The sequence below is a fragment of the Mus caroli genome, unplaced genomic scaffold (genome assembly GCF_978045245.1).
Source record: "Mus caroli unplaced genomic scaffold, Mus_caroli_1 scaffold_8, whole genome shotgun sequence".
NCBI classification, from domain to species: domain Eukaryota; kingdom Metazoa; phylum Chordata; class Mammalia; order Rodentia; family Muridae; genus Mus; species Mus caroli.
The window spans coordinates 115940009-115967828 of NW_028227263.1; the positions used below are offsets into that span (position 1 = coordinate 115940009).

Sequence of the window (27820 nt, forward strand, 5' to 3'; positions counted from 1 at the left end):
TCTTTTTTCAGCTTTAATTTCCCCTTTGTTTACTGGGAATCCTGTGGGAGGGTGAAGGCTTTGATAAAGGGCATATGTACACAGACAGCGCCTGACTAAGTCCAGGGACATTGTAGCTATTGTTGCTGTTTTTATTATCAGGCATCTCTTCCTAGAGACTGCCAGCCCTAAATTGGGCTCTGTCACAAGAATTACCACAGTTTTATAAATAGAGCTTGTTGCGTGTATCTGAGCTGTGGTCTGGTTGTGGGGAGGATTCTGGTCTGCCCTCCACACAGCTGTAAGGAGAGCACTGAGTCCAGGTCATAGAGGGATGTGAGGGGACCCACAGGAGAAAAATAAAGGAAACCCCTCTTCTAGTTTTACCTATTAATTTACTATTGAGACAATGTCTCACTTTGTCACCTTGGCTGACCTGGGACTCCCTCTGTAGAGCAAGCTACCCTCACAGAGCGATCCATCTGCTTCTGCCTCTGCCTCTGCTTCCCAAGTGCTGGGATTAAAGAAGTGAGCCACCCCCCTAGGCTGCTTACTAGTTTGTTGTTGGTTTTTGTTTTGTTTTGAGACAGGGTTTTGCTCCTCTACCTTTAACTGTTCAAATGTACGTAGGAACATCTCAGACTCCCAGGTAGAGGGAGTCCCTACCCTGGATATAATATACACATATCTATATACATATCTATATCCAGGTCATCTGCAGAAGCAGCTAATGCTCTTATCTATCTCCAGCCACTCCACCACATCTTTTGAGACAGGTATTCACTAGGTAGCCCAGGTTGGCCTGGAGCCAGCCAGTGATGCCCCAGTCTATTGTTCAAATGTTAAGGGTATTATGTGTAAGCCACCACAACCACATCCGAAATTTATCTGCTCATTTTTTGGTGCGTGTTTTGTGTTTCTTGAGACTGAGTCCTACAATGTAGCCCTGGAACTTACTATGTACACAGGCTGGCTTGAACTCAGAAATATAGCTGCCTCTGCCTCCTGAGTGCTGAAATAAAGGGGTGCGCCACCATGAAAGTAAGCAATGTATTGTTTATTTATTGAGACAGAGTTCTTCCAATAATGCCCCCTGACTCCTGGTCAATTATTCCGAAATCTTAGGCCTCTCCCACCCACCCACAACTTATCCCACGTGTTAGTGCCTCAAGCAAACACTGGGTACAGTGCAGAAGCAGGCAGATTTCTAAGTTCAAGGCCAGCCTGGTCTACAGAGTGAGACAGGACAGCCAGGGCTACACAGAGAAACCCTGTCGGGGGGGGGGGGGGGGCGGGGGGGGAAGGTTACAAACAGAAAGCTCTCACTTCCGAGGAGAGTTTCAGATCTGAGTTAAGGAGTAGGGAGGAGGAGAGTTGCAAGGAAAGTCAGCTAGGAAAGGACTCCGCAGCCCTTCCCATCCCATTTGACTCCCGGATCCCGGTGCGTCTAACTCCACCCTCCGGTGTCCCTGTACCTACACCAGGTGTTTGGGCGTGCCTCAGTTTCCCAGAGTCAGGGCGTTCCGCCAGCCCCGCTCCTCCCCCTTTTTCCTTTTCCTCTTCCTCTTCGGGGCGTCGGTGACCGCGCCTGGAGCTCCCGGAACTAAAAGCGGACCTCGGGTGGTGGGCCGGCGGGGGCCACGTCAGCGGGTGTCGGGGCTGAACGGGCACCATGCGGCGGGGCGCGCTCCTGGCTAGCGCCCTGGCCGCCTACGCCGGGTACCTGGCGCTGGGCGCGCTGCTTGTGGCGCGGCTGGAGCGGCCTCACGAAGCCCGGCTGCGGGCAGAGCTGGGGACCCTGCGGGAGCAGCTGCTGCGGCACAGCCCGTGCGTGGCGGCTCATGCCCTGGACGCCTTCGTGGAGCGGGTGCTGGCGGCCGGACGGCTGGGGCGCGCAGCGCTCGCCAACGCCTCGGGAGCCGCCAACGCTTCGGACCCTGCGTGGGACTTCGCCTCGGCGCTCTTCTTCGCCAGCACACTAGTCACCACCGTGGGTAAGTGAGTGCTATCCATCACCCAGTCCCTGATAGTGTCCGGATCCCTCAACATACACCTTCATCCCAAGCGTCCTGATGCTCTCGGAACAACCTCCATTCCACTGACCCACACTGGCCACAGCTGCCTCATTTGGAGAGCCCTCGTACTACACACACCAGTTCCCTCGGAATAGGAACCCCCTCATAATAATTTCCCAGACAGCATCCCCTCTGGTGCCTTTTTGTTTGGTTTTGAGATAGCATGTACCCTTAGGCGCAGGTTGGCTTGGAATTTCATCCTCCTGTCTCAGCCTCCTAAGTGCTGGGATTACAGGTGTGGGTCACCAGGCCTGGCTCACTCTTGTCTTTTTTTTTTTTTTAAGATTTATTTATTTGTTTATTGATTTATTATATGTAAGTACACTGTAGCTGTCCTCAGACACTCCAGAAGAGGGCGACAGATCTCGTTACAGATGGTTGTGAGCCACCATGTGGTTGCTGGGATTTGAACTCTAGACCTTCGGAAGAGCAGTCGGGTGCTCTTACCCACTGAGCCATCTCACCAGCCCTCACACTTTTTTTTTTTTTTTTTTTGGTTTTTCGAGACAGGGTTTCTCTGTATAGCCCTGGCTGTCCTGGAACTCACTTTGTAGACCAGCCTGGCCTCGAACTCAGAAATCCGCCTGCCTCTGCCTCCGGAGTGCTGGGATTAAAGGCGTGCGCCACCACGCCCAGCTGCTCACTCTTGTCTTAATCCTAGGATTATCATAGATGATTGGCAAGGGCCTTGGTAGGGTTTTCCTTGGGTGTCTAACCTTGGGGGCTGTGTTACAATAGGCCTGGCACACCATCTCTTTCAGCCTTGTCTTCTGGCTCCAGATAGGTCCTTCCTGGAACAGCCCACTTTAGCTTCCTCCTGAACTCAGTGCCCCAGTGAACTGTGAGTTGAACTCAGGCCTTCATGCATGCTAGTAATCGCAGGGCAACATTACTGGAGGTCTGTCTTCTAGGAAGAGACCTTAGCCAGACCTGAGACCGGTTCAAGGATCCCTTCCGATTTGGGCGCTCTCCAGCAAGATCCCTGGTCCGGGGACTGACTGACAGACTGAAGGTGCCCCCCCCCCCCCTCCTGGACTTCCTACTCTAACACAGGGCTCCTCCACCCATCTTTCCACCTCCCCTGAGTTGTTGGGACTCTCCCAATGTTTTCCACTCTAGACTCAGATTCCTGGATCAGCAGCTCCAACTGCGCAAACCCAGAGCGTCCTCAAAGAAGAACCATTGGCTGTCCCGCTTGAAATCCTCCAAGTTGAGAGTCCTACCCCTAACTACCTCCAGCAAAACCTCTTGCTCTTTCCTTTTTTTCTTTTTTTTTTCTTTTCTTTTCTTTTCTCTTGCCCTTTTCACACCAAGGACTGGTAGTGAGGGTCTCTTTCAGCTCAAGTGAGGAGGGCTGAGGTGTAGCTCGGTGGTAGAACACTTGCCTAGCATGCCTGAGGTCCTGAGTTCAACCCTTAGTACTTCAAAAAACAAAACACCTAAACTCATGAATGGGGCTCCTATCTCTTCTCTAGACTGTGGCCCTACTCAGTGAGACAAATCCTCACCCCAGGACACAATTCAGACAAAGCCGCAATTCTCCCTCTCTGCTCTTCCTCACCATGTAGCTGTCTTTGGCTATTTTGTGGGTTCTTTTTTCCACCCTTTTCAACCCTCTAATACTAGATGAGGGCAAAGAAGGGATAGAGAGGAAAGAGACCCCTGGCTGAAGTCAGGGGTCAGAAAGGGGGCAGCGTTATTGTTAGACTGCTTCCTGCTGATTAGGGTATAGAGTTCCTTGGAGCAAATTTGATCTTCACAGTCAGGATATCTACTTTCTTCTTGTTGTTTCTGCTTTGCACACGACTATGTAACAAACCACAGCCAACAGTGACCAACAAACAGCCCACCACACCTCTCAGGGCCCTAGCATTTATATATATCCTTTTAAAAGTCCCCAGAATTCCAAATGTCACACAATCACAGAAACTACCTGCAGCTGGCAAAATCACAGCCCTGCTAGAGCATGAGACAAATCTTAGCTGCTGTGGACAGTCAGAAGCAGCCCCATATCCCTATACCTGGGATTAAAACAAAGACATATTCTTATATTTCTGTGATCTTTATAAAAAATATTCTGAGCCCGGCATGGTGGCGCACGCCTTTAATCCCAGCACTTGGGAGGCAGAGGCAGGCGGATTTCTGAATTCCAGGCCAGCCTGGTCTACAAAGTGAGCTCCAGGACAGCCAGGGCTACACAGAAACCCTGTCTCGAAAAACCAAAAAAAAAAAAAATAATAATAATAATAAATAAAATAAAAAATATTCTATAATCGCCACTATACCACCCAGGTGACCAACATGCTCACTGAGGATTCCCCAAACAGGAGGGGTGTCCTGGAGTTGGACCTCCTTCACACCCCATAGCTGTGACTTCCCGAGACATGACACCCTCTCTATCCGGAACGTTCAGGGTCCTCTCTGACAGAGACCCCCTGCCCCCCTGCATTGCTCACTCCATTTGACACCCAGAAGATGTCTTAGCAATGCCTACCTCACTCCTTCCTTCAGATGCCCTGGGCTCAGGAGCTCTGGCTGCTGAGAACTCACACAATCCAGGCGATATCTGCTGGTGCCTCCTACGAAACCAGGGCCCCAAGGTCTCATTTACAACCAGGATCCTGGTCTTGATTTAAGGTTATGGACTCCTCAGCTGGGCATGGTGGGATACACCTCGGTACTCAGGAGGTGGAAGCAAGAGGGTCAGCCAGAACTACGGGAGACCCTGTCTCAACAAGACAAGACAGGACAAGGGAGAAGCCATGGGGGAAGGTGCTATGAGAAACTGGATTCAAAATCCCAGCAGTCGCGCAGATTCTGAGCGTGGCTATGCAAGCCTGTTACTCCAGCCTTGGCTTAGAGACAGGCACTGTCTTGGGACTGAAGTCAGCAAGCTTATGGTTCAGTAAGAGACCCTGCCTGAGGGAATAAGCCGAGGAGGGAATGAGCAGACATCAGACGTGCCCCTCTGGCCTCTGTACACACCTATTCGCATACATTCACGCAACACACACACACACAAATAAAATAAAATAAAAAAGTACTACCTACACACAAATATTAGCGCTGTGCAGAGCTTTCTTTGAGGCCCATTCACGTAGGACACTCTCTACCTGCACCCCCCAGCCCCGGAAGAACTCTGGGAAATTCCTCTCAGAAAGTCCCTTCTGTCCTCCTACCACAGGCCTGGGAAACCCCTCCGCCCGCTTGCTCGGAGGCCAGGTTCTGCTGCTCCCCGGTTCCCTGAGGTGACTTCTCTTAGGGACTTGAAACAGGGTGGAGGCTGAGCCACAATCAATTGCCTCTCTGGCTGGCAGCGGCATTAGAGTCGAGGATGGCTTTTGTCCCCCACTTGAAGTGCTCATTGCATGTGACCAGCAAACTGAGGTCCTTGGCAACAGAGCTGGGTGTCTCTTCAAAGAAAACAATGAACTGGTCTCCCCTGAGGCTAGCACTCCCCCAAGCTTCCTGGGCCGGCTTGACCTGCTCCCAGAAGTCCTTGTGTCATAGTCTCTCCTCAGGCTTCTCACTTCTGACAGGTTGTCCCTGGTGCTGGTAGACTGACAGGTGAGGGGAGTGGGACACGCGACAGGCTCAGCCTGGGTGAGTAGCTGCATCCTCAGCTATGAAGCGAGATCACGAGTTTCTCAGTCAGAGCATAGCAGGGTCTCACCACATCCGGGTTTTAATTCAGGCAATGCAACAGCCTTGTGAGGTAGCTGCCACTTGTCTGTCTGTCTGTCTGTCTGTCTGTAAAGCTAAGGCCCAGTAAAGTTGGCCAACTTGAGCATAGCCACACAGATAGGATAGTATAGAACATTGTGGCACATGTTTTTAGTCCTAGCATGCCAGAGGCAGAAGCAGCAGGATTGTTACAAGTAAGTTCAAGGCCAGCCTGGACTACAGAGTGAGACCCTGACTCAAACAAAACAAAACAATCCAACCAAAACAAAATAACATTACTGAAGCTGCTGACAGAGGCAGGGGAACTGGGGAAATAGAAAGCCAAGTGGTTCTCGCCATGACTTGGTGAAATGGTCTACACCAGGTGCCTTGGTCCTGATGGAACTTGTGGATAAATCTGACCCCATCTGCTACTGTGGGTGATACCTCTGGCTTCCAATCCAGAGCACAGGGCTCTGTTTTGCTCCCTTGTGTTCTGCTGCCCTGAGATTTTTGGTTCCACCAAACTGTGCAGGACTTTTTGAGGTCAGTTCTGAAAGCCAGCCCGTACAGTTAGAGGGAACAGGGAAGTACCTCCTTAGAGCCGGTTCATAGAGCTTAGCGTGCAAAAAAAGAAAATGATGATGTGGCCAGGCTTGGTGGTTCAGGCTCGTAGTCCCAGCTATTAGAAGGCTGAAGGAGGAGGATCCTGATTTCAAGGCCTGCCTAGGAGGTTTTGTGAGACGCTGTCTTAAGATATGAAGTAAAAGCCGTGCGTGGTGGCGCACGCCTTTAATCCCAGAACTAGGGAGGCAGAGGCAGGAGGATTTCTGAGTTGGAGGCCAGCCTGGTCTACAGAGTGAGTTCCAGGACAGCCAGGGCTACACAGAGAAACCCTGTCTTGAAAAACAAAACAAACAAACAAACACAAAGGTTATAATAAAACCCATTATTTTATACAATTCATACACGCTAATTGAAAGGTTACAAAAAGTCCCAGATGTGTTTGCATGCCTGTAATCCTAGCCCGTAAGGAGGAGGGTATTTATCTGAATGTATGTATGTGTATCGCATGCATGCCTGATGATAGGCATCACTCGGAAGGCAGAGGCAGGCAGGAGTTACAGATGGTTGTGAACCACCCTGTAGGTGCTGGAACTCCAACTTGGGACCTCGGGTAGAGCAACAAGTACTCTTAGCCAGTGAGCCATCTCTCCAGACCCCTAAAATATCTCTAACAACAACAACAATAATAGAAGGCATAAAGGATTTCTTACTAAACTTGGCTCATGCCGGTTCTCCCCCTCCCTGAAGCCTGGGGCTTCATTCATGCTACACAGGGACTCTAGCACTCCCACTGCTGCATGCTCTATGCTAACAAAATTCTTCTTCTTCTTTTTGAGTTAGGGTCTGCTCATGTAGCCCACCCTAGTTTCCTGTGTCCTGAGCTTACAGGGATGGAGCACCATGCCTGGCTTCCCAAGGAGTCTTCCTGTTCACTGGGGATATATGACAGATCCTCTGTGTGTGACATCCATCACAGGAGAACAGGGCTCTGAGGACTACACTGGGGGATCGGTCCATGGGAATAGCCGGTAGTCGTTGTGAATGTCTACAGTGCCCCAGGTAGCATTCTCACAGTGAGTCAAGCTGGGAGTCCTAACTACCTGGAGAAATGAAACAAATTCAACATCCTTAAAACCTCTTTCCGTACTGCACTTCATCAGAAGGCAAGGATTCAAAGACCTGGAAACTGCTGTTGATTTGGGCAGTCTCAGTGCTGCTAAAGGCAGAAAATGGGTGACAAGGAGCAGTCCTACCAGGGAAAGATAGAAGGTTACAGTCCTTGTAGCTGGCTGGGGGTGTGGCTCAGTGGTAGAGCCCCTGCCTAGAATCCCCAGTGAGGGGCTGGGGGTGTGGCTCAGTGGTAGAGCCCCTGCCTAGAATCCCCCAGTGAGGGGCTGGGGGCACATTGAGTGCTTACATGGCTGCATCAGTCTGTGGGTTTGATGTCCCAGAATTTGGGGAAAAAGTTTTTTAAAATGTGAATAACTCAAAGCAAGTCCAGAAGGTTTATTTATAGGATTTTCCCTGGGCGTCAGAAGGAACCACAACTCTTGGATGGAGGTGTCACGACTGAAATTAGGGAGGGTGGGGGGTAGGGGGAGCAGTAGGGTTGCGGGGAGCTTAGGCCTCAGGCTGTGGAGATGCCAGTGTACCGGAGGACTCGTCTTCCCACAGGCTATGGCTACACGACCCCACTGACAGATGCCGGCAAAGCCTTCTCCATCGTCTTTGCACTCCTGGGCGTGCCTATCACCATGCTACTTCTGACTGCCTCAGCCCAGCGCCTGTCACTGCTGCTCACCCATGCACCCCTGTCCTGGCTGAGCCTGCACTGGGGCTGGCCCCCGCAGCGGGCAGCCCGCTGGCACCTGGTGGCCCTGCTGATGGTCATAGTGGTTATATTCTTCCTGGTACCGGCTGCGGTCTTCACCTACCTTGAAGAGGCCTGGAGCTTTCTGGATGCTTTCTATTTCTGCTTCATCTCTCTGTCCACCATTGGCCTGGGGGACTACGTGCCTGGGGAAGCCCCAGGCCAGCCTTACCGGGCCCTCTACAAGGTGCTTGTCACAGGTGAGCTGGAGAGCTGGCTGGGCACCTGTGGGTTGGCAGTAGGGGCTGGGGGTGGGCAGAGAAACAGCCCTCTTCTAAGAGGTGTTGAAGGGGTTCCAAGAACCACCCAACTGCCCCAAAGAAGAGGCACCACTAGGACCACATCTTTGCTGCCCTGGAGCCTGAGCTGAAAGATGAGCCATCAACTTGCCGCTTCCCCGTCTCCCCTCCCCTCCCCCATGTCTACAGCGTACCTCTTCCTCGGCCTGGTTGCCATGGTGCTCGTGTTGCAGACTTTCCGCCGTGTTTCCGACCTCCATGGCCTCACCGAACTCATCTTGCTGCCCGATCCGGACCCTGCCAGCCTCAGCCAGGATGAGGATGATCAGGTGGCCGTTCTGGATGCCCGGACAGATCTGCATCAGCACCTCTCTGACGCCTCCCACGCTGACTACGCCTCCATCCCCAGGTAGCTGTGGACCTGGACACACCCGGCCTGGGCTTTGGGCCCCATGTGACTGGATCAACTGGAATGCCCAGGCACACTCTCCTGTCTTTTCACAGAGCTCCACTGGGAGGTGAGGAGTAGCCGCTCTGCTCCTATGTCCTCCGCTCCTCAGGGCACTAACACAGTCATTTTCTCCTCCTTTCTTTTCTCCCTTTTTTTCTCAGACTCTGACCACGTGGGCTTTCTGACTTTGTTGGTGAGAGTGGTGGTTTATACGATTTTTTGTTTTGTTTTTGTTCTTGTTGTTTTTCTATGTCTCGCTCTCTTGCATAGCTCATCCGGCACACCCAGTTCTGGGCTCTGGGCCTGGACTCCACTTCAGCCTCTGTATTCGTGGCTTTGTCTTGGCCAAATGATTTCCCCATTCTAAACCTTGATATCTCCAGCCATGAGATGCAAAGAATGTTCAAACTCATCCATGGACCTTCACTTCTGCCATGCTTTTCTGTGCTAGGCACACAGTAATAGAAGATGTGGCTTGGGCTCTGCTCTTATTGGGGTGACCGGCCAGTGAGGTAAAGTGACTGACTTGCTGTCCCTTGATGGTGACAAACTCCTGTGGGCACTGGAAGAGGCAGAGTGGTCAGGACTGAGGAGTGGACCTGAAATGTCCAGGTGGGCTTTCCTGGAAAACGGGACAAGAACTAACCCAAGACCTGCCAGTCAAGAGAAGAAATTCTGCCTTCTTCTCAGGTGTCTATGGGCCATAGGGCCTGTGGGAAGAGGCCTGCAAGGGGCCAGCATCTCCCTCAGCGACTCAACAGGCAAGGAACTGACCCAGGATATGAGCCCAGATCCAAGTGGCATGAGAGGGGTAACTTAGTGTGGTCCCACGGTGATGCTCTGTGTACCGGGCACTGACTGATGGTCTTTCTGGGCGTGCCCTGTAACTGGGCCATATTTTGCCAATGCATTTGGACAGTCACTCTACCTTTGGGACTCTGTGTCTGCTAAATGGGGAACCATAATGCTACTCCAAAAGATGACATCAACCAGGTGCAGTAGCGGGTACCAGTAGCCTGAGCTGAAGCAGGAGGCTTGAGAGTTCAAAGGCAGGATGGGATACACAGCAGGAGCCAGGTGATAAAATAAGCTAAGCAATATAATAATAATAATAATAATAAATATAATCACAGGAATATAGTGCCAAGCTAAAGGGGACTAGGCTACAGAAGGATACACAATCCTCGGGGTTGGAACTTACTTATACAATTATATCACTTAAGGATTTTGACTGCAACTAACAAAGGCCAGACTGAAACAACCCGGTTGTTAAATTGTAACTGGACAGAGCCCCGATGGGGAGAACCTGAGCTCTGCACGGCTAAGGAAGGCATGGCTGTGGGTTCAGTCTCTTTTCTCTCCACAGCAGACGTAGCTCTCGTATATGCTCTCTTCCTGGTGTCTAATGGCTGCCACAGACCCAGGCATCCAAACCAGACGTGTGCAAACCAGAGGATAGTGCAAGCAATAGAAACTTCAAGCAGTGTTCTGAGAACTTTAAGGAAGGCTGGCCCAGTACCAAACCACTGTAGAAAGTCAAAGGGGGGAACTGGGTGTGTTGGCATATACCTACCCTAGCACTGTGGAGGGTGTGCCTGGAGAGTCCTGAGGCTAGGCTAGCCTGGGCAACAGATAATGACACCACAAAACTCCAAAGGGAGCTAGGGATGTTCACAGTGGTGGGACGTGTCTGCTTCAGGTGCTAAAGAAAACAATTTACAATTATAGGTGCTGGGAAGATGGCTTAGCCAGGCAGGCTCAAAAACCTGAGTTTCTCCCCAGTCCCTACATAAAAAATGCTAGATGTCATGGTGCAGCCCTGTAATCCCAGCATCTGGAGGCAGGAGCTGGTAGAATTTCTGCGAGTTCAAGGCCAGCATGGTCTACGTAGTGAGTTTGAGGACAATTAGGGCTACATAGTAAGACCCTGCATCCACAAAATAACTAAAAACTAAAAATAGTGTGACAAGTGATTAGGAAAAAAGTGGATATTAAACTCTAGCTTCCATGTGTAAACTCACACTCACTTAAAAGTCTGAGGCAGCAAAATAGCTCATCGAGAAACAGTGCTTGCTATGTAATCCTGACAAGCTGAGTTAGGTCCTTGGACCTCAAAGTGGAGGAAAGAACCAATTCTCCAAATTTTATTCCCCTTTGACCTCCATAATAAGTTTTGTGGGTTTTTTGTTTTTTTTTTTTTTTTTTTGGGGGGGGGTGCTGGTTTCGAGACAGGGTTTCTCTGTGTAGCCCTGGCTGTCCTGGAACTCACTTTGTAGACCAGGCTGGCCTCAAACTCAGAAATCTGCCTGCCTCTGCCTCCCAAGTGCTGGGATTAAAGGCGTGCGCCACCACGCCCAGCTTCATAAGTTATTTCTCTACCAGTGAAATGAGTCAGTTCAAGCCAGATTGGATTATATTGAAGGCAGGTTTATTGGGAAACTGGCCTTGGTCGAGTTCACTGGCCCCAAGGATTAAGCCCATGGGAATTGCCACTGGAGGTGGGATGGGGAGAAAAGACACGTGCACACACACACACACACAGGGGGAAAGACCGATGTCTGAGTTATATAGGGAGGAGCCTCTGGGGGAAGGACAGCCCAGCCCCTGGGCTAAAAAGTTCAAGGTTGGGGTCAGGATATACCAGGTAGGGACTGAGGGATGCTGGGAGAACCTGGAGGCCAGGTCTGCTCTGATATGTAAAATGCGTACCTCAATCCCTTGTCCCAGGGTCCAAAACCAAACACTCTACCCAAGTACAACTGATTTCTCAAGTCTTTATCTGCATATAGGCTATGCAGGAACTAGCAATATGTGGATGTGCATATGTGGGAGTCTCGGTCTCTTCCACCCTACACAAAGGTTACCAGCAATGGGAAGTGATGACTGTTCCTGGTTCTGAAGGCAGAACTCTGTGAGTTTGAACCCTTGTCCTTGTATTTCACTTGTGCCTCAGATTGCTTGTTTGTGAAAGGGTATTTGTACAGCACTACCTCGTGGACTGAACACCCAGGAGTCTAATGCTTGTAACTCTTTTCCTACAGCACCATCAGGGAATCAATAAAGTGCCTGACCCGTCCCTCCATCTGAACTCTGTTCTTACCAAGGAAGGTCACGTAAAATAGAAATGCATAATTACTACCTTGTGCTTTCGTACTCTCGTGCATGCACCCGTGTATATCGCGTGTGTGTAGGTGCCCATGGAGGCCAGAAAAGGGCGCCAGAGTCCATGGACACATGCTAGTCTGTATACCGGATGCGTGGGGCTCTGGCCCAGCTGGAGTGGCCAAAGGGGAAGGGGACCTGGCAGGTAGGTGTGTGTGTGTGTGTGTGTGTGATCTAGATGAGCTGCAGGGTCTCTTCTGTGGCTGGAACAGCTCCAGCAGCGAAAGCTTCGAGAGAATTTCTCTTCCCCAGAGTGTTACAGCTCTATGAGACAGATGGTCTTTGATGAAGTAACTTGTGCATCTCCTATTCCTTGTGGACAGAGTCTTATGTACATCTTGGGGTGGGGTGTGGTCTAAGAGCAGATGCTTTCTATTGGCTTGGTTTGAGATGTTAGGGGTACCTCCGTCTGCATGTGGAGGGGCTTCATGTGTTGCCCCTACATGACTGATTGTCACAGTCCACTCCATGGGGTGTCATGGTCACACGTTCCACGACGGACCCTGGTAGGGAGTACATGAAGCTCCTACCAGCCTCATGTATAAGGGTACCGGGGTTTCTGAATCCACTTGCCCCAGGAAGCTAGAGCTATAGTCACTTGTGAGCTGCCCGAGTGGGCACTGGGAATAGAACTCAGGTCCTTGGAAAGAGCAGCCAACCACTAAGTCACATAGATAGTGCCTGCAATGGAACAGACAAGGCAGCGCATGTCCAAGCGCTGGAAATCTCAAAAAAATTGACTGACAAAGTAGGGTTAACTCCCTCCCTGTTTCCATGCCTGCCTTGGATAGTCAGCAAATGGACTGCCGCTCTGTGATAACGAAACATCTCATTAGCCTTAGCCTTCTGCCAGTGACCTTTTCCTCCCTGGATATTCTTATGACCTTCTCAAAAACCTATATAGCCCTTGGTTCAACCCAATAAAGTATATGCACTCAAACCCACCCCCAATAAAGAAATACAAACAATCTAAGATCACCTCAGAGAGCAGCGTTATTAAATATCTTCAGAGAAGGCTCCTACCCACCCTCCCCTCACATCCCCACCCTCCCCCAACCCCAGCCTGTTTGTTAGCATTCCTTCTTGGCTCCACCCAACAGTTACCTAGCAGAGGCCAGGTAGGCCAGGCTTGGTATAAAAAGGACTCCTTTCCTCCTACACTTTCTTCACTCTCTCTTACCCCTTTCTTCCTTTCTCCCCTCTTTCCTCCCCTTCTCTCTCCCCGTGTCCCCAGCCAGCCTCTTATCTTCTCTTTCTCTCTCTCTCTCCTATGTCCTCTCTCTTTCTCTGCCTCTACTCCTTTCTCAACCCCCCCCCTTCCATGTCCCCAAATAAACTCTAGTCTATATTAGACCCATCATATAGCTGGTACTGTAAGATCCTGAACCTTGGTCAGTGGTACTTGGAGATGCCCCCAAGTGAGACACTGAGATGCAGATCCTAGCAAAAGCAAGAGGTTTATTTTCCAGCGTGTCTGGGTCGAACTTCAATCAGTCCCTCAAGGCGAGTGACTAGAAGGTGACCCTGAATGGCTATGACAAGCAGTTTTTTACTTTTTAGGGGCACACCGTGAGTTACATGAACCCAGGCAGTTATTCCATTCACTTTAATGGAGATGGGGGTGGTCAACAACACCAGGAATGGCTCTTTCCACTTAGCTTCCAAGTTTTCAGCACGATGCCTCTTAACATATACCCAATTTCCAATTTGGTACTTGTGTGGGACCTCTGGGGTACCTGTGTTATACAGGGCACTAAGTTTAGGCCTCAATTTCTGGTGGCTGATCTGGAAAGCTTGCAATCAAGCCATAAGACTCTTGTTAGCCTGAAAAGTCACTCTGGGGGGTGGGGTGTCAAGAGCTGGGGTCAATGGAGTGGGGTTACCCTACAGGATCTCAGAAGGGGTCAAGTTAAACTGGTAGGGGGTGTTCCAGGCTTAGGACAGGGCCAAGGGGAAGGACCACCACCCAGTCAGCCGTAGTCTCCAAGGACAATTTAGTTAAGGTCTCTTTTAGGGTTCTGTTCATTCTCTCTACCTGCCCTGAACTCTGGGGTAGTATGTGGAGCTTCCAATTAAGGCCTAATATCTCTGCCAATTCCTGAATTACATTAGAGACAAAAGCAGGACCATTGTCTAATCCAATTACCTTGGGCATTCTGAACCTCAGGAAAATTTCCTCTAATATCTTCTTGACTACCACAAAAGTCGTTTCCTGTTGGGTGGGGAAAGCCTCAACCCATTCAGAGAAAGTATCTACAAAGACTAGAAGGTATTTGTAACCACATTTTCCTGGCTTAACTTCTGTAAAATCGACCTCCCAATATACTCCAGGCCTTTCTCCCCTAGGTCTTTTGCCCTGTTTACTCTTGGCCGCATAAGCTTTCACTTGCTGGCCTACCTTACATAGTTCTACTATCTCTCTGGCCCAAAACCTGAGGTCCATTATATATACTTTAGATCCCTTAACTGCTTGGACAAGCTTTTATCCCCTAACTGAGTCCATCTGTGCATTGGGCCTAGTAAGTCTTTTGATTGCTTTCTGTGTTGTATAGTTTTTCCTTCTTGTGTGTGCCATTACCCTTCTTCCTTCTCTAGGTAATAGTTGGTAGGGTGCCTAGCAATCAGAATCCTTTCTTCTTCCATATATTTTAAGTGAGGCCATCCCTTAGTCTAGTTCCATTCCCCAGCGGGTGTCTCTTATAGGTTCATAATCGGGATAGGCTCCTGAATAGACACTTCTTGAGCCACTTGATCTGCATGGTTATTGCCTTGGGCCACTGAGTCTCATCTCTTCTGATGTCCTAGGCAATGAATAACAGAGTTGCTGGCTTCATCAGGGCATCCAAGAGATATTTCCTGCTTGTTTTTTTTTTTTTTTAATTTCTTTTTATTTAGTGTACATATGTATCTGAGTGTCTATACACTCGTATACAGATGTGGTTTGTTTCTGTGATGTACACATGTCTGGGTATATCTCTGTGTATCCTTTTGTATGTTATATTCAAGTATCTGTGTGTGGATATGTTTGTGTGCTTGTGTGTACTGTGCCCATATGTTCGTGTGTGTGTTTATTTCTTTTCCTTCTGATGTGAGCACTCCTCTCTCTTGGTATATAGCCCCATGGACATGGGCTGTGGCACAGGCATACCGTCTGTCCGTGTAGATGTTAATTTTCTTGCCAGCCCTAAGTTCCATGGCTTTGGTGAGGGCCATTAGCTCTGCTTTCTTTGACAATGTGCCGGGGGCAGAGGTTTAGCCAAGATGACATTTGTGCCGCTGTCCACCATGGCAGCACCTGCTCATCTTTGACCTTGATGGAGAAAACTGCTCCCATCTGTAAACCAGGTAGCCTTGGCTCCTGCCAGGAGTAGATCAAGGAGGTCTTTCCATTCAAAGGCAAAGTATTCTTGACTTTGGGGCGCCAAAGGCAGACAGAAGAAAGCATCTTTCAAGTCTAAGATCATGTATCAGAGTCTGGAAGGTGGCAAAGAACTGGGCAGAGTGTAGTGGTTAGGCACAGTAGGGTGGATGTCAGCCACTCAGAGGTTTACCTCTCCTAAGTCCTGGACTGGGCAGTAATCATTAGTGCCTGGCTTCTTAACTGGCAGGAGCAGTGTGTTCTAGACTGAACGGCACTTATGCAACCCCAAGCTAGAAGAGCTGGAGAGGTGTGGCTTAATTCCTTCTCGTGTCTCTCAAGACTTAGGGTATTGTCTGAGAGACACTGGGGTACCTGCTCCTTGACTTAACCACTGTGAGGGGTGACATTCTGCTTGCCCATCCCTGCCACTTCGGCCCAGGCTGACGGGAATGTTTCCAACCACCAAGTCAAGTCCTGGCTCTGAGTAAAGGTGGTTTTCAAATAATTTACACTCATCATCTAGTCTCGTAGTCAGAACGTGTATGGGCTCTCCTGCTGGGTCATTAATTGCAGCCCATTGGGCAGGAAGTGTATCTAGGCCCTCATTTTGGACAGTAAGTCTCACCCCAACAGAGGGTAGTGACAGTCTGGGATGACCACAAATGAATGGGATACCCGACCCATCCCTAGGTCCACAAATAGTCTATGAATACATTTTGGTGTGAGTGGCTCCTTGGACCCAAGATTTTTTTCTTGGAAACGGGGCCATAGGCTTGGAGGAGGACTGAGTGTTGAGCCCCTGTGTCTACCAGGAATTAAGTGGATTTCCCCTTCACTCTCAGAGTTACCCTCAGTTTGGGGAGGGGGTGCAAACCCTGTCTTCCCTAATCACTGTCTTCACACAGGGATGACACCTTCACTATTTGCGGGTGCTTTCCCCAAGGCCTGGGATTTCCTGTCCTGGCTTCTGTTTCTTGGGGACACTCTAGGGCTCAGTGGCCCCTCTCCTTGCGATATGTGCACTGGTCCTTTTCAAGGGATTTTCTATCTCTCTTTGGTTGGAGTCTCTCTTCTCTGCTTTTCCTAACTACTGTGTCAAGATTCTCTGTAAATTCCTTTCCTGTCACTTGTCTTTTTTCATCTCCCTTTCATCTTCTTCCTTTCTCTTTCTTTGCTCCTCCTCCTCCTCCTCCATCGAACACAGAGAAAGACAGGCAACACACAGACAGTTCACCCCTGCCACAGGCACAAACCAGGTAATAGCAAAACTCAGTCGACTCCTGCTGATACTGTGTCTTGCCGTTTCGACTGTGGAAGGACTCGAACACCCAACCTTTGAATAAAGAGAATTTCATACAATATACTTTGATCATATTCGCTTTCCTTCCTCCCCTTAACTCCCCCCAGACCCAATCACACTTTCCTGCTCACTCAACTTCAAGTTCTCTGCAGCTGCTAGAGGCAGAGTCTCCTTGTGAAGCCCTGGTTGGTCTGGAAATTGCTACCTAGACCAACCTGGTCTCCAAGTCACAGAAATCACCCTGCCTCTGCCTCCCAAGAGCTGGACAGATTAAAGGAGTTACATCACCAGGCCCTGTTTCTTTGGTTTATGAGATAGACTCCTCTGTGGCCCAGGCTGACCTTGAATATTATCTGCCTCACTACGAGTTAGAAGTATGTCCCATAATGCCCAATTAAGACAGTATTTCTGATAAATGTTCAGGCATTGGGTAATGTTCTAAGAGCTTAACATATTTTCTTTTGTTTGTTTGTTTGTTTGTTTGTTTGTTAGACAGGGTTTCATTATGTAGCCCTGGCTGGCCTGGTACTCATAGATATCCTTCTGCCTCTGCCTCCCAAGTACTGGGATCAACGTTATTTCCCACCACTGCCTGGTACATTTTCTTAATTAAACCTGTGTGAATTGCATGAGCCCTGTATGGTATAGATCATTAGTATGCCCCATTTTGTTGAGCACTGAGATGAGAGCCGTGTAGCATCACCCTAGGCAATGTCCCCCACAGTAGAGATGTGGAGCCACATGCAGTGGCAAGTACCTGATATTCCAGCACTGAGGAGGGTGAGGCCGGAGGTTCTGGCATTTGAGGCCAAATCCCAGTGTTATAGCAAGACCCTGTCTCAAACAACAGCAACCAAAACAGATGGCAAAGGTGAGGGACAGCCATCTGTGATGGCTCATGCTAGAATCCCACCATTTGGGAAATCAATGCAAGCCTGAAGCTGAGAGTTTAAGGCCAGACTGGACTATGTAGTGAGTTCAGGCTAGCCTGGGCTACAGACTGAGGCCCTGTCCAGGGGAATAGGTAGTAGGTGCCACAGACCAGCCCTAGTCGGCCCTCCTTAATCTGTGGGAGTCAGGGGTTCCGGCAGATGGGCATAGAGTCGGCAGACATTGGGGTGACAAACAGACTCCACTCAAGGGAGTGTGGATCTGAATGTAATTTGTCAAAATGAGCATCAAACTTTTTATACTGAAGAAAATAGGGAAGTTAGGTGACACACCGGGAAGGTACAATGAGGGCAATGAATTCCTACACAAAACAGAGCAATGCAAACACATACGGACTAGCAGGAACCAACTGGGATAAAATTCAATGTTAACAACTGGGATCAAAAACAGCTCCATCTAAGGTCCACTTAATCTTAGAAGCCAGGACCTAGAGCTTCATGCCCTTGCCATAGTTCCTATTCTAGTCTATAGTATAGTCCAACTTCCCCCTAGGCCATTGTAAATACTTGTGTATGGGTGTAACTTAGCTATCTATAGTTCTAAGTATCTACTCTGGTTCCTCCTTAGATCACAAACTTCCTTCTTCCTAGATAATGGTAAATTCCTGCTTAGGGCAGTGACTTGGTTATCCATGCCCAGGGTCTGCTCAAGGACTGCCTAGAATTTAATTTAGCTACAGCTATATGTCAAAATTTCAATCCTTAGTACATTTTTTGTTTTGTTTTGTTTTGTTTTTTCTGTGTAGCCCTGGCTGTCCTGGAACTCACTCTGTAGACCAGGCTGGCCTCGAACTCAGCAATCTGCCTGCCTCTGCCTCCCAAGTGCTGGGATTAAAGGCATGCGCCACCACGCCCGGCTCTTAGAAGTACTTATAATAAAGCAATATTAAGGGAAAGCAGACAGATCCATTTACCAACTAAAGAAAGGACATTTATGCATTTATACAGGATGCCATGGTTCCAGGAGACTAAGTTTCCATGAACTTTTCACCTTGGGACAGCACCCAGGTTTTTGGGGCCTGTCGTGCTTGTCACTACTGGAGTGGATGTAGCAGTTCCCCCCGTTTTTTATTTGTTAGACAAAGTTCCAGAATGTCCCACCTCGTGGTAGCTACAGATCTCAGAAGAACTCTAAAGATGAGTGGAAACACAATGATTACTAATAAAATAATGCCAGAAATAATAGCAAATAAGATTATATATTGAACCCAATCCAAGGGATTCAATGCACTTAGATTATTCTTTAAATCTCTGGCCAATTCATGAATATTCCAAGTATCCAAATGGCTTCTGCTAATATCTGAAATTTCTGTTAACCTAGCCTTAATATTTGCTATACCCTGTCTCAATCTATTTAAAAAACTACCTTTTTAAAAGCATTAATCTTTGCCTCCAGTTTCTTTTCTTTTCTTTTTTGTTTTTGTTTTTCAAGACAGGGTTTCTCTGTATAGCCCTGGCTGTCCTGGAACTCACTTTGTAGACCAGGCTGGCCTCAAACTCAGAAATCCACCTGCCTCTGCCTCCCCAGTGCTGGGATTAAAGGCATGTGCCACCACGCCGGGCTTGCCTTCAGTTTCTTATCTATACTATGTAGCTCTGACAAAGCTATGGAAATATTCCTATGCAGATCATTAACAAAACGAGAGGTATGTAGTTTCTGAATTAAAAGCTGTGGTAGATGATGTAAAAGAAGTCAAAACTGGGCTTGGTGGCGCACGCCTTTAATTCCAGCACTCGGGGAGGCAGAGGCAGGCGGATTTCTGAGTTCGAGGCCAGCCTGGTCTACAGAGTGAGTTCTAGGACAGCCAGGGGTATACAGAGAAACCCTGTCTCGAAAAAAAAAACCAAACCAAACCAAACCAAAACACAACAAACCAAACCAAACCAAACCAAACCAAAACAAGTTAAAATTACAATTAAAGCAGTAATCCCTAGAGTCAGAGCTGTAACAAATCCCTTTTGGTCTTATAAATTCACTTAACCTTTTCAAAGTTTGCACTCCCGAATTCTCAATCCAAGGATGATTTCCTAACTCTACAGGCAGCAGAACATAAACCAGTCTTTTTAACAACATCCTAACAACAGATTCCTTATCTAAATTAGGATCTACACAATTAGTTAATTGACAAGAACTACAATTAATTTGAAAGACTTGCCAAGATTGGTGATCTTAACTCTATCAAAATTACCCAGCAGTACAGGGGTAAGGAACACGTGCTTTCACCACTATAGGGGAGTTGGCCTGACCTTTGGGTTGCTTTTCTCTTCTTTTCTTTTTTTAAATCAAATTCGCAGCAGCAAAGTCTAAACAAATCTGGTTGAAGAGCAGTAGCATTCTTGCTCGCAAGTGTCTGCTCTCCCCGATTCCTCCTTCTCTGTGCGCCCAACACAGCTTTCCTGTCACCACTGTCAGGGCACTCAGGAACTCACAAGTCAGCCTGTCACAGGAATCCTTCTGGAAGCTAGCATGCTCCTGCAGCATTCTGTGGAAAAAACAGCAACATGCCCCCTCTTCCCCATTCTAAGTACCCGAACAGGATCATGCCATGTACCAGTATGTGGATCCTTTCTCTTACCTAGGCATATGTATGCCTGGTTGTAGAATACTATAAGGCACTCACTCAGCAATAGGATGTTAAAACTTTACATGATTCTACATTAATGTTCTCTTTGCCAAAATAAGCAGCTAATATTTGATTACCACTGATTATAATCGATACCAATAGGTTACAGAAGTTTCCTCTACTTTCTGTTAAAGCCTTTTTGTTTCTCACCAGTTAATTTGCATCTCACTGGATAGCACCTAACAAGGGCTTCAGTTCTCCTGTGGTGAGTCTAAGGTGAGGTCTTAGCCAATTAACATCTCCTGGAAGCTTGTGAAAATAATTTGTAATAAGCAACATCCCTTTTTTTCTTAAATTTTCTTGTACCACAATTTTTCTAGGATAACTAAAAACCCTAAATATTAAAAAGATAGTGTATCTGAATCTTTTTTGGAGCAACAGCTACTCCCTAGAACTTTAAAGTTCATTATGTGACAGCAAAGATTTGAAGTAAGCTTCCTTTTAGAGGCATTCGCTAATAAATTACTTGCTATTCAAGAAACAATACATTGAAAGATTCAAAGTCTTAGCTTCTTGTATTGAAGCCAAGACAATGAAAAATTCTTACATAATATAAGACTATTAGCCATACCTAGGGGCAAAACTTTTTTTTTTTTTTTTTGGCGGGGGGGTGGGGGGGTGGTGTGTGTCCGAGACAGGGTTTCTTTGTATAGCCCTGGCTGTTCTGGAACTCACTTTGTAGACCAGGCTGGCCTCAAACTCAGAAATCCACCTGCCTCTGCCTCCCAAGAGCTGGGATTACGGGCGTGTGCCACCACTGCCTGGCGGGGCAAAACTTTTTAATGGTCACCAGTTCATTAGAAGCAAACCCTTTACAATTATCAGGATGCAAAGGAAAAAATAAACTTTCAAATCTATAATAAATTTATATGAAGTAGACAAGCTATCTTGTAATATCTTTATAAGTTCCTCAGCCTGATTGATCTTTTATAAATTTTGAATTTAAACTTTATTATGAACAACACCTGGGTAGATCTGGAAAAAAAAATGTTGTTTAGCTAAAAAGAAATTCCCCTGATGGTAGGGAGGGGTGAGGTCCCAAGAACTTCCTTAGTCATGGTTTGCAAAACAAAAGAAACATAGCACAAGCTACCCTGAGGCTGCTCTGAATTTTGCATTAACTCAAACATAAATATTTTTTAATCTGAGCATCTTGGCCCTCCTGCAATGAGGACAGATTACTCTAGGGGAACAATTCAACCGTATATGCCTCTAATTTTGGACAGTCTTTCTTTTTTTTTTTTTAAAGATTTATTTATTTATTTATTTATTTGTTATGTAAGTACACTGTAGCAGTCCTCAGACACTCCAGAAGAGGGAGTCAGATCTTATTACAGATGGTTGTGAGCCACCATGTGGTTGCTGGGATTTGAACTCCTGACCTTCGGAAGAGCAGTCGGGTGCTCTTACCCACTGAGCCATCTCACCAGCCCCTGGACAGTCTTTCTTAAGATGACTTTTAGTTAAAACATTCTTTATAACTTTAGTGCTGTGAAAAAATTGCTTGTACTGTAGTCTTCTGCCAGGCAGTAACCATAGCCAAACTGATTGTCTGAGGGTGTAATTTATGTACAAAGACAAACATATCTAGATAACTCTATCTTAGTTTTGTACGAAGTGAGCTGTATTAGCGCTCTCATAAGATGATTACTCTTGCAATAATCTTTTTTTTTTAAAGTTTTTTTTTCTTTTAAGATTTATTTATTTATTATATGTAAGTACACTGTAGCTGTCTTCAGACACTCCAGAAGAGGGAGTCAGATCTCGTTGTGGATGGTTGTGAGCCACCATGTGGTTGCTGGGATTTGAACTCTGGACCTTCGGAAGAGCAGTCGGGTGCTCTTACCCACTGAGCCATCTCACCAGCCCCGACAGTGTAAATTTTAATGCTTCATTAAAGAGACATTGTTTTGAATCTTATCTCTTGTAAATCTAGTTTCTAGGATAAAAATCACATTAAATATTATCTCAATTTAGAAGTATCCTAGAGGCCTAGTTTTTGGCCTAGTTTATGCCACCTGTTGGACTCCAACCCTGAGTTACCAATAGAAAGCTAACTTTCTGGTTACGAATGTTACACCTTTTTAATCATACCCAATAACTTATAAGCTCTATGACCAAGACATGCAGAACATATTTATACCTTTAAGACCAGTCATAAAACCAAATGAAGCAGCTACACAAATCTTATATATTTATAACAATCAAAGAATTTTACTTTTTCTAGCTATAATTTTAAGATAAAAAAGCACTTTGTCATTTGCTAAACACAATAATCACGATTGCAGAGAATTTTTTAGGAAAAAAAAACTATCAGCTTATTTGCCTTAGACCTAAGAAGTTGCAGATTCCTTTTTAAAACAGTTTTTCAGCAGGGCCTCTCCTGCTGTGCTTGATTTTCGGCTAAAGTAAGGGGCCTCCCTCAGCCGCCACTGTGCAAACTGAGAGTGAATCAGCAGGTAAAGTTTTAACCATTTATTTTCCAATATGAAACATAGAACAGTCAGTCATTCAGACAACGAAACCAAAATGTGGAAAGCATGCAGGACTCCTTCTGTGTCTGCCGCACAGAGCACCAGAACTCTGGCAAAATTCGGGTTTTCTCCCACTTCCCCCCCCCACCCCATGTACCACTCTACTGGGGCTGTTTGTGAGGTCTAGATGGGCTACCCCTTATTTTGTTCCCTTGGTTCTGAACTGTGTGTTGGACAGATTGAGGCAAATCAGAGGCCCTGCCATCATGCAGCCACTAGCCAAAAGATGTGTGGCTCTGAAAGAACCTATTGGGTAAACTCCCACTCAATTCCTGTTAGGCGTGCACCCAAGAATCATGAACAGACGACCATCTTGATGTAAAAGCATGAGGTAGTTTAATGATGGAGCTCCGGGCAGACACATATCTCCCGCAGGAGACAGAGGTGTCAACCACATGGTGGAGCCATATGGCGGAGCTCTGGGTTGAAAAATATCTCACACAGGAGACAGTGGTTTCGACCCTGAGGCTTGGAAGCTAGGGGTTTTTATAGGAAAGGGGTGGGGCTGGGGGAGGAATTGGCGCAGTTTCACATGATTGGTCCATTTAAACATCAACAGACTGTCAGAAGGGCAGGAGATAGGGAGGCACCAGGCCAGTCAGGACATGTAACGACAGGCCTGCCCGGGCATGTCCTGGCCTGTTCTGCTATGTTCTCAGCCCCAGGTTTCAAAGCTCACAAACAACTCTTTGGGCTATTTGACATAAATTACATGAATCACATGTCTCAAGTTTTATTTCCTTTCAGCTCTCCGGGTCTGGGTGTGGGTAGGAATCACCAAGCTTAGCAAGGAGACCAAGAGTTACAGTGAGTACCTGGATAGACCTCTGTCTGAAGCCAAGTGCTCATGGGCTTCTGGGTCAGGTAAGCCAACCCACAGATGCGCCCCACCTCTCCTGGTTTGATTTGCCCTCTCCTCCATCCCAGAGGGAGTGGCTTGAACCAGTTCTCACTCAGTGTCCCAGGCTCTCTGGGACCTAATTCATACATACATACCCCACGATTGCCCTGAACTAGATCATCACCTTGCCTCCCACTCCTCCCCTCTCCTCAACTCCCTCCCTCCCCGCTCATCCCCTAGGATGGCTCTGCCCTCTTCTCCCCGCCCCCGCCGTACCAGTCACCTGGTTAAAACCAGTCAACCATTGCTTGCAGTGCCTGTTCAACCCTCTTTCCAGCTCCTAAAATGGCCGCTTGGACTTCCACCTTGCATGAGGCACGCCTGCGTGGCATGTGCGTTTCCATGGTAACGCGAATCCCAGCACAGGCCCAAGGGCTGGAGAGCAGGGCTCTAGCAAATCAGGCTTTCAGATGTGTGGCAGGCAAAAAAATTGACCAAGTCTGCTCAGTCATTCAACAGGTTCTCCAGCACGAGAGTTGAGGATTGAAAAGAAAAAAAGACAGACATTTTAGCATGACCCCTGTCAATTCTGAGACTGAAGGCAAATTTAATTTTCCCAATCTGCTTTGTATAGCATTTTAATTTCATGCAAGTATTCAGGGCGAGCAGTACAGTAAGGAACTAACTAGACAGTAAGCAAAGTCCCGTGATTACTCCTGTGACAGGTGTTTAAAAGGGCTTGTCGAGCCGGGGGTGGTGGCGCAAGCCTTTAATCCCAGCACTCGGGAGGCAGAGGCAGGCGGATTTCTGAGTTCAAGGCCAGCCTGGTCTACAAAGTGAGTGCCAGGACAGCCAGGGCTACACAGAGAAACCCTGTCTCGAAAAACAAAAAAAAAAAAAACAAAACAAAACAAACAAAAAAAAGGGCTTGTCATAATGACCAAAATACTTGAGCCCACTTCCTTGTCCAAGCCCAAAATCTTGCCTGAAGCCTACTTCTTTTGTTGTACCCTAAGATTAAAATTCCTGCCTTACCCCACTTCCCTATCATAGCCTAAAGTTAGATTCTTGCCTAAGCAAGAAACTTACTTCCTTATCATGCCCTAATGCCAGATTCCTGCCTGAACTTATGTCCCTGTCATGGCCAATGTCAGATTCCTTTGTGAAGCCCATTTCCTTGTCCTAGGCCAATGCCAGACTCCTGCCAAGCGGTACCTCAAAAAACGTTGAAGCAAGCCGGGCGTGGTGGCGCACGCCTTTAATCCCAGCACTCGGGAGGCAGAGGCAGGCGGATTTCTGAGTTCCAGGACAGCCTGGTCTACAAAGTGAGTTCCAGGACAGCCAGGGCTACACAGAGAAACCCTGTCTCAAAAAACCAAAAAAAAAAACAAAAAAAAACAAAAAAAACCGTTGAAGCCTAAGTTGGCTAATATTTAACTACCCTCCTACTTGAATATGATCTGCCCACTTCCAGATCACATTAGCTCAAACACACAAAGGTTCTGGAACATCTTGGCTCCTCAGGAGAATTTTGATCTAGAGGTCAAACATGAACAGTGCAAACATGAACAGAACAACCATGATAAATTCCTCTGTTTCCTTCTGAGAACAAAGCTACAGATTTCCAGCATTTTTAGCCTGTCACACATCTGAGAGCCTGACTTGCTAGAGCACTGCTCTCAAGGCCTTGGGCCCGTGCTGGGAAAATTCGCGTTACCATGGAAACACACACGCCACGCAGCCGTGGGTCGTGCAAGGTGGAAGTCCAAGCGGCCATTTTAGGAGCTGGAAAGAGGGGTTGAACAGGCGCTGCCAAGCAACGGTTGACCGGTTTTAACCAAGTGACTTGTACGGCGGGGCGGGGAGAAGAGGGCGGTGCCATCCTAGGGGATGAGGGGGGAGGGAGGGAGTTGAGAAGGAGAGGGGATGGGTGGGATGCAAGGCAAGGAAAGGCTGGGAAAAGAGCAGGGCCAGGCAAAGAAAGGGCGGGGTGAAGGCCAGGGCGTGGTTAAGATCTGAAGCCTGAAGGATGGGTATGGGCGCGGCTAGAAGAGGCGGGGCATAGGGCAGGTGGACGTTCAGGGAATGGACAGGAGAGATGAGAGAAGGTGGAGGGAAAAGGTGTTGGAGGGGACAGTGAGGGTCGCGAAGTCAGCGTGGGTGTGGAACGACTGGAGGTCTTGCGGCCAGAGGATCATCTTTACCCAGGAGAGACCCAGAGATCAGGAGCGAAGTCCAGGCAGAGACACAAACTGGGGCAAGGAGAGAATTGTTTACGAGAGGGGATTCAGCGAAGACAGAGCTGAATGGGAGGACAGATCTGGTAGAGAGAGAACGGACTGGAGTGAGGAGCGACTACCCTGCGAGGAAACAACCGGAGGCCAGGAGAGACCCCAAGGAGTAGAGAGGCCCCACGACCAGGAAAGGTTCCCTAAGGAGAAGGCTGGCCAGGCGCTGAGTGCTGAGGAGAAACCACCAGGGCGGGAGAAGGGCTTTAAAGAGAAGGGGTGCAACGAGCAGGAGGGCCAGGTTGCCCTGGACCCAGGGAGAAGAAGTGGCCAGGACCAGGGGCGTGGCCAAGAGAGAAGACAGAGTGAGGATTCGAACTATTGCAATACTCGGGGCCTGAACCAGGACCAGGGGCGTGGCCAAGAGAGAAGACAGAGTGAGCATTTGAACTACTGCAACACTCGGGGCCGGAACCAGGACCAGGGGCGTGGCCAAGAGAGGAGACACAGCGAGGATTCAAACTACTGCAACACTCCGGACCTGAATCAGGACCAGGGGCGTGGTCAAGAGTGGAGACTAAGTGAGGATCCGAACCACCGCAACACTCGGGGTCTGAGCCAGGACCAGGGGCGTGGCCAAGAGAGGAGACGAAGCGAGGATTTGAACTACTGCAACACTCCGTGCCTGAATCCGGACCAGGGGCGTGGCCAAGAGAGGAGACAGAGAGAGGATTCGAACTACTGCAACACTTGGGGCCTGAACCAGGACCAGGGGCGTGGCCAAGAGAGGAGACAGAGAGAGGATTCGAACTACTGCAACACTCGGTGCCTGAACCAGGACCAGGGGCGCGGCCAAGAGAGGAGACAGAGAGAGGATTCGAACTACTGCAACACTTGGGGCCTGAACCAGGACCAGGGGCGTGGCCAAAAGAGGAGACAGAGCGAGGATTCGAACTACTGCAACACTCGGGGCCTGAATCAGGACCAGGGGCGTGGCCAAGAGAGGAGACTGAGCGAGGATTGGAACTACTGCAACACTTGGGGCCTGAACCAGGACCAGGGGCGTGGCCAAGAGAGGAGACTAAGCGAAGATTTGAACTACTGCAACACTCGGTGCCTGTATCAGGACCAGGGGCGTGGCCAAGAGAGGAGACTGAGCGAGGATTTGAACTACTGCAACACTCGGGGTCTGAGCCAGGACCAGGGGCGTGGTCAAGAGAAGAAACGGAGCGAGGATTTGAACTACTGCAACACTCGGTGCCTGTATCAGGACCAGGGGCGTGGCCAAGAGAGGAGACTGAGCGAGGATTTGAACTACTGCAACACTCGGGGTCTGAGCCAGGACCAGGGGCGTGGTCAAGAGAAGAAACGGAGCGAGGATTTGAACTACTGCAACACTCGGAGCCTGAACCAGGACCAGGGGCGTGGTCAAGAGAGGAGACGGAGCGAGGATCCGAACCACCACGACACTCCAGGTCTGAGCCAGGACCAGGGGCGTGGCCAAGAGAGGAGACGGAGCGAGGATTTGAACTACTGCAACATTCGGGACCTGAACCAGGACCAGGGGCGTGGCCAAGAGAGAAGACAGAGTGAGCATTTGAACTACTGCTACACTCGGGGCCTGAACCAGGACCAGGGGCGTGGCCAAGAGAGAAGGCAGAGTGAAGATCCGTTCTACCGCGACACTCCAGACTGGAGCCAGGACCAGGGGCGTGGCCAGGAGAGAAAGCGGAGCCAGGATCTGATTTCCAGAACGACTCAGACCTTGAGCCAAGGCAAAGCGCCTAGCGAGTTCGGAGGTGTGGGCGAGGATTCACGAAAGGACAAGAAGACTAGGGCACGAGCGAAAAGAAAGGGGCGTGGCGAAGAGCAGTGTGAGGGCGGGGAACCTTGTGAGGGCGGAGCCAAGTCCCCTGAGGGGCGCAGTGGTAAGGAAAACAGGAAGGGCTCTGGCAAGGCAAGAAAAAAAAAGAGTA

At 48.6% G+C, this 27820-nt stretch overlaps 2 protein-coding genes across 7 annotated transcripts in view; both read left to right on the top strand.

Annotated features, from left to right (window-relative positions):
- The first annotated feature begins 1563 nt into the window (after nt 1-1563).
- Nucleotides 1564-11919, top strand: Kcnk6 (potassium two pore domain channel subfamily K member 6). The gene is made up of 3 exons (XM_021168804.3): nt 1564-1973; nt 7959-8354; nt 8583-11919. The coding sequence occupies exons 1-3, from the start codon at nt 1652-1654 to the stop codon at nt 8804-8806; spliced, it is 942 nt and encodes a 313-aa protein (XP_021024463.1). The 5' UTR covers nt 1564-1651; the 3' UTR covers nt 8807-11919.
- A 13429-nt stretch (nt 11920-25348) lies between these two features.
- Nucleotides 25349-27820, top strand: part of Catsperg (catsper channel auxiliary subunit gamma) — a 29406-nt gene continuing 26934 nt past the window's right edge. For 5 of the 6 annotated variants that reach the window (XM_085841963.1, XM_085841965.1, XM_085841964.1 and 2 more), the window contains exon 1: nt 25540-27772. In XM_085841963.1, the coding sequence (XP_085698089.1) occupies nt 25702-27772 (2071 nt within the window). In that variant the 5' untranslated portion in view covers nt 25540-25701. Of the gene's footprint in view, nt 25465-25539; nt 27773-27820 lie in introns of those variants that run through there. The other variant, XM_085841968.1, reaches the window with a different exon arrangement.

Bases quoted from the DNA above. Each gene is read 5' to 3' on its own strand.
- Kcnk6 (XM_021168804.3), top strand. From the start codon at position 1,652: ATGCGGCGGGGCGCGCTCCTGGCTAGCGCCCTGGCCGCCTACGCCGGG. The intron at 1,974-7,958 runs GTAAGTGAGTGC...GTCTTCCCACAG, and splicing joins CACACTAGTCACCACCGTGG to GCTATGGCTACACGACCCCA. The intron at 8,355-8,582 runs GTGAGCTGGAGA...CCATGTCTACAG, and splicing joins CTACAAGGTGCTTGTCACAG to CGTACCTCTTCCTCGGCCTG.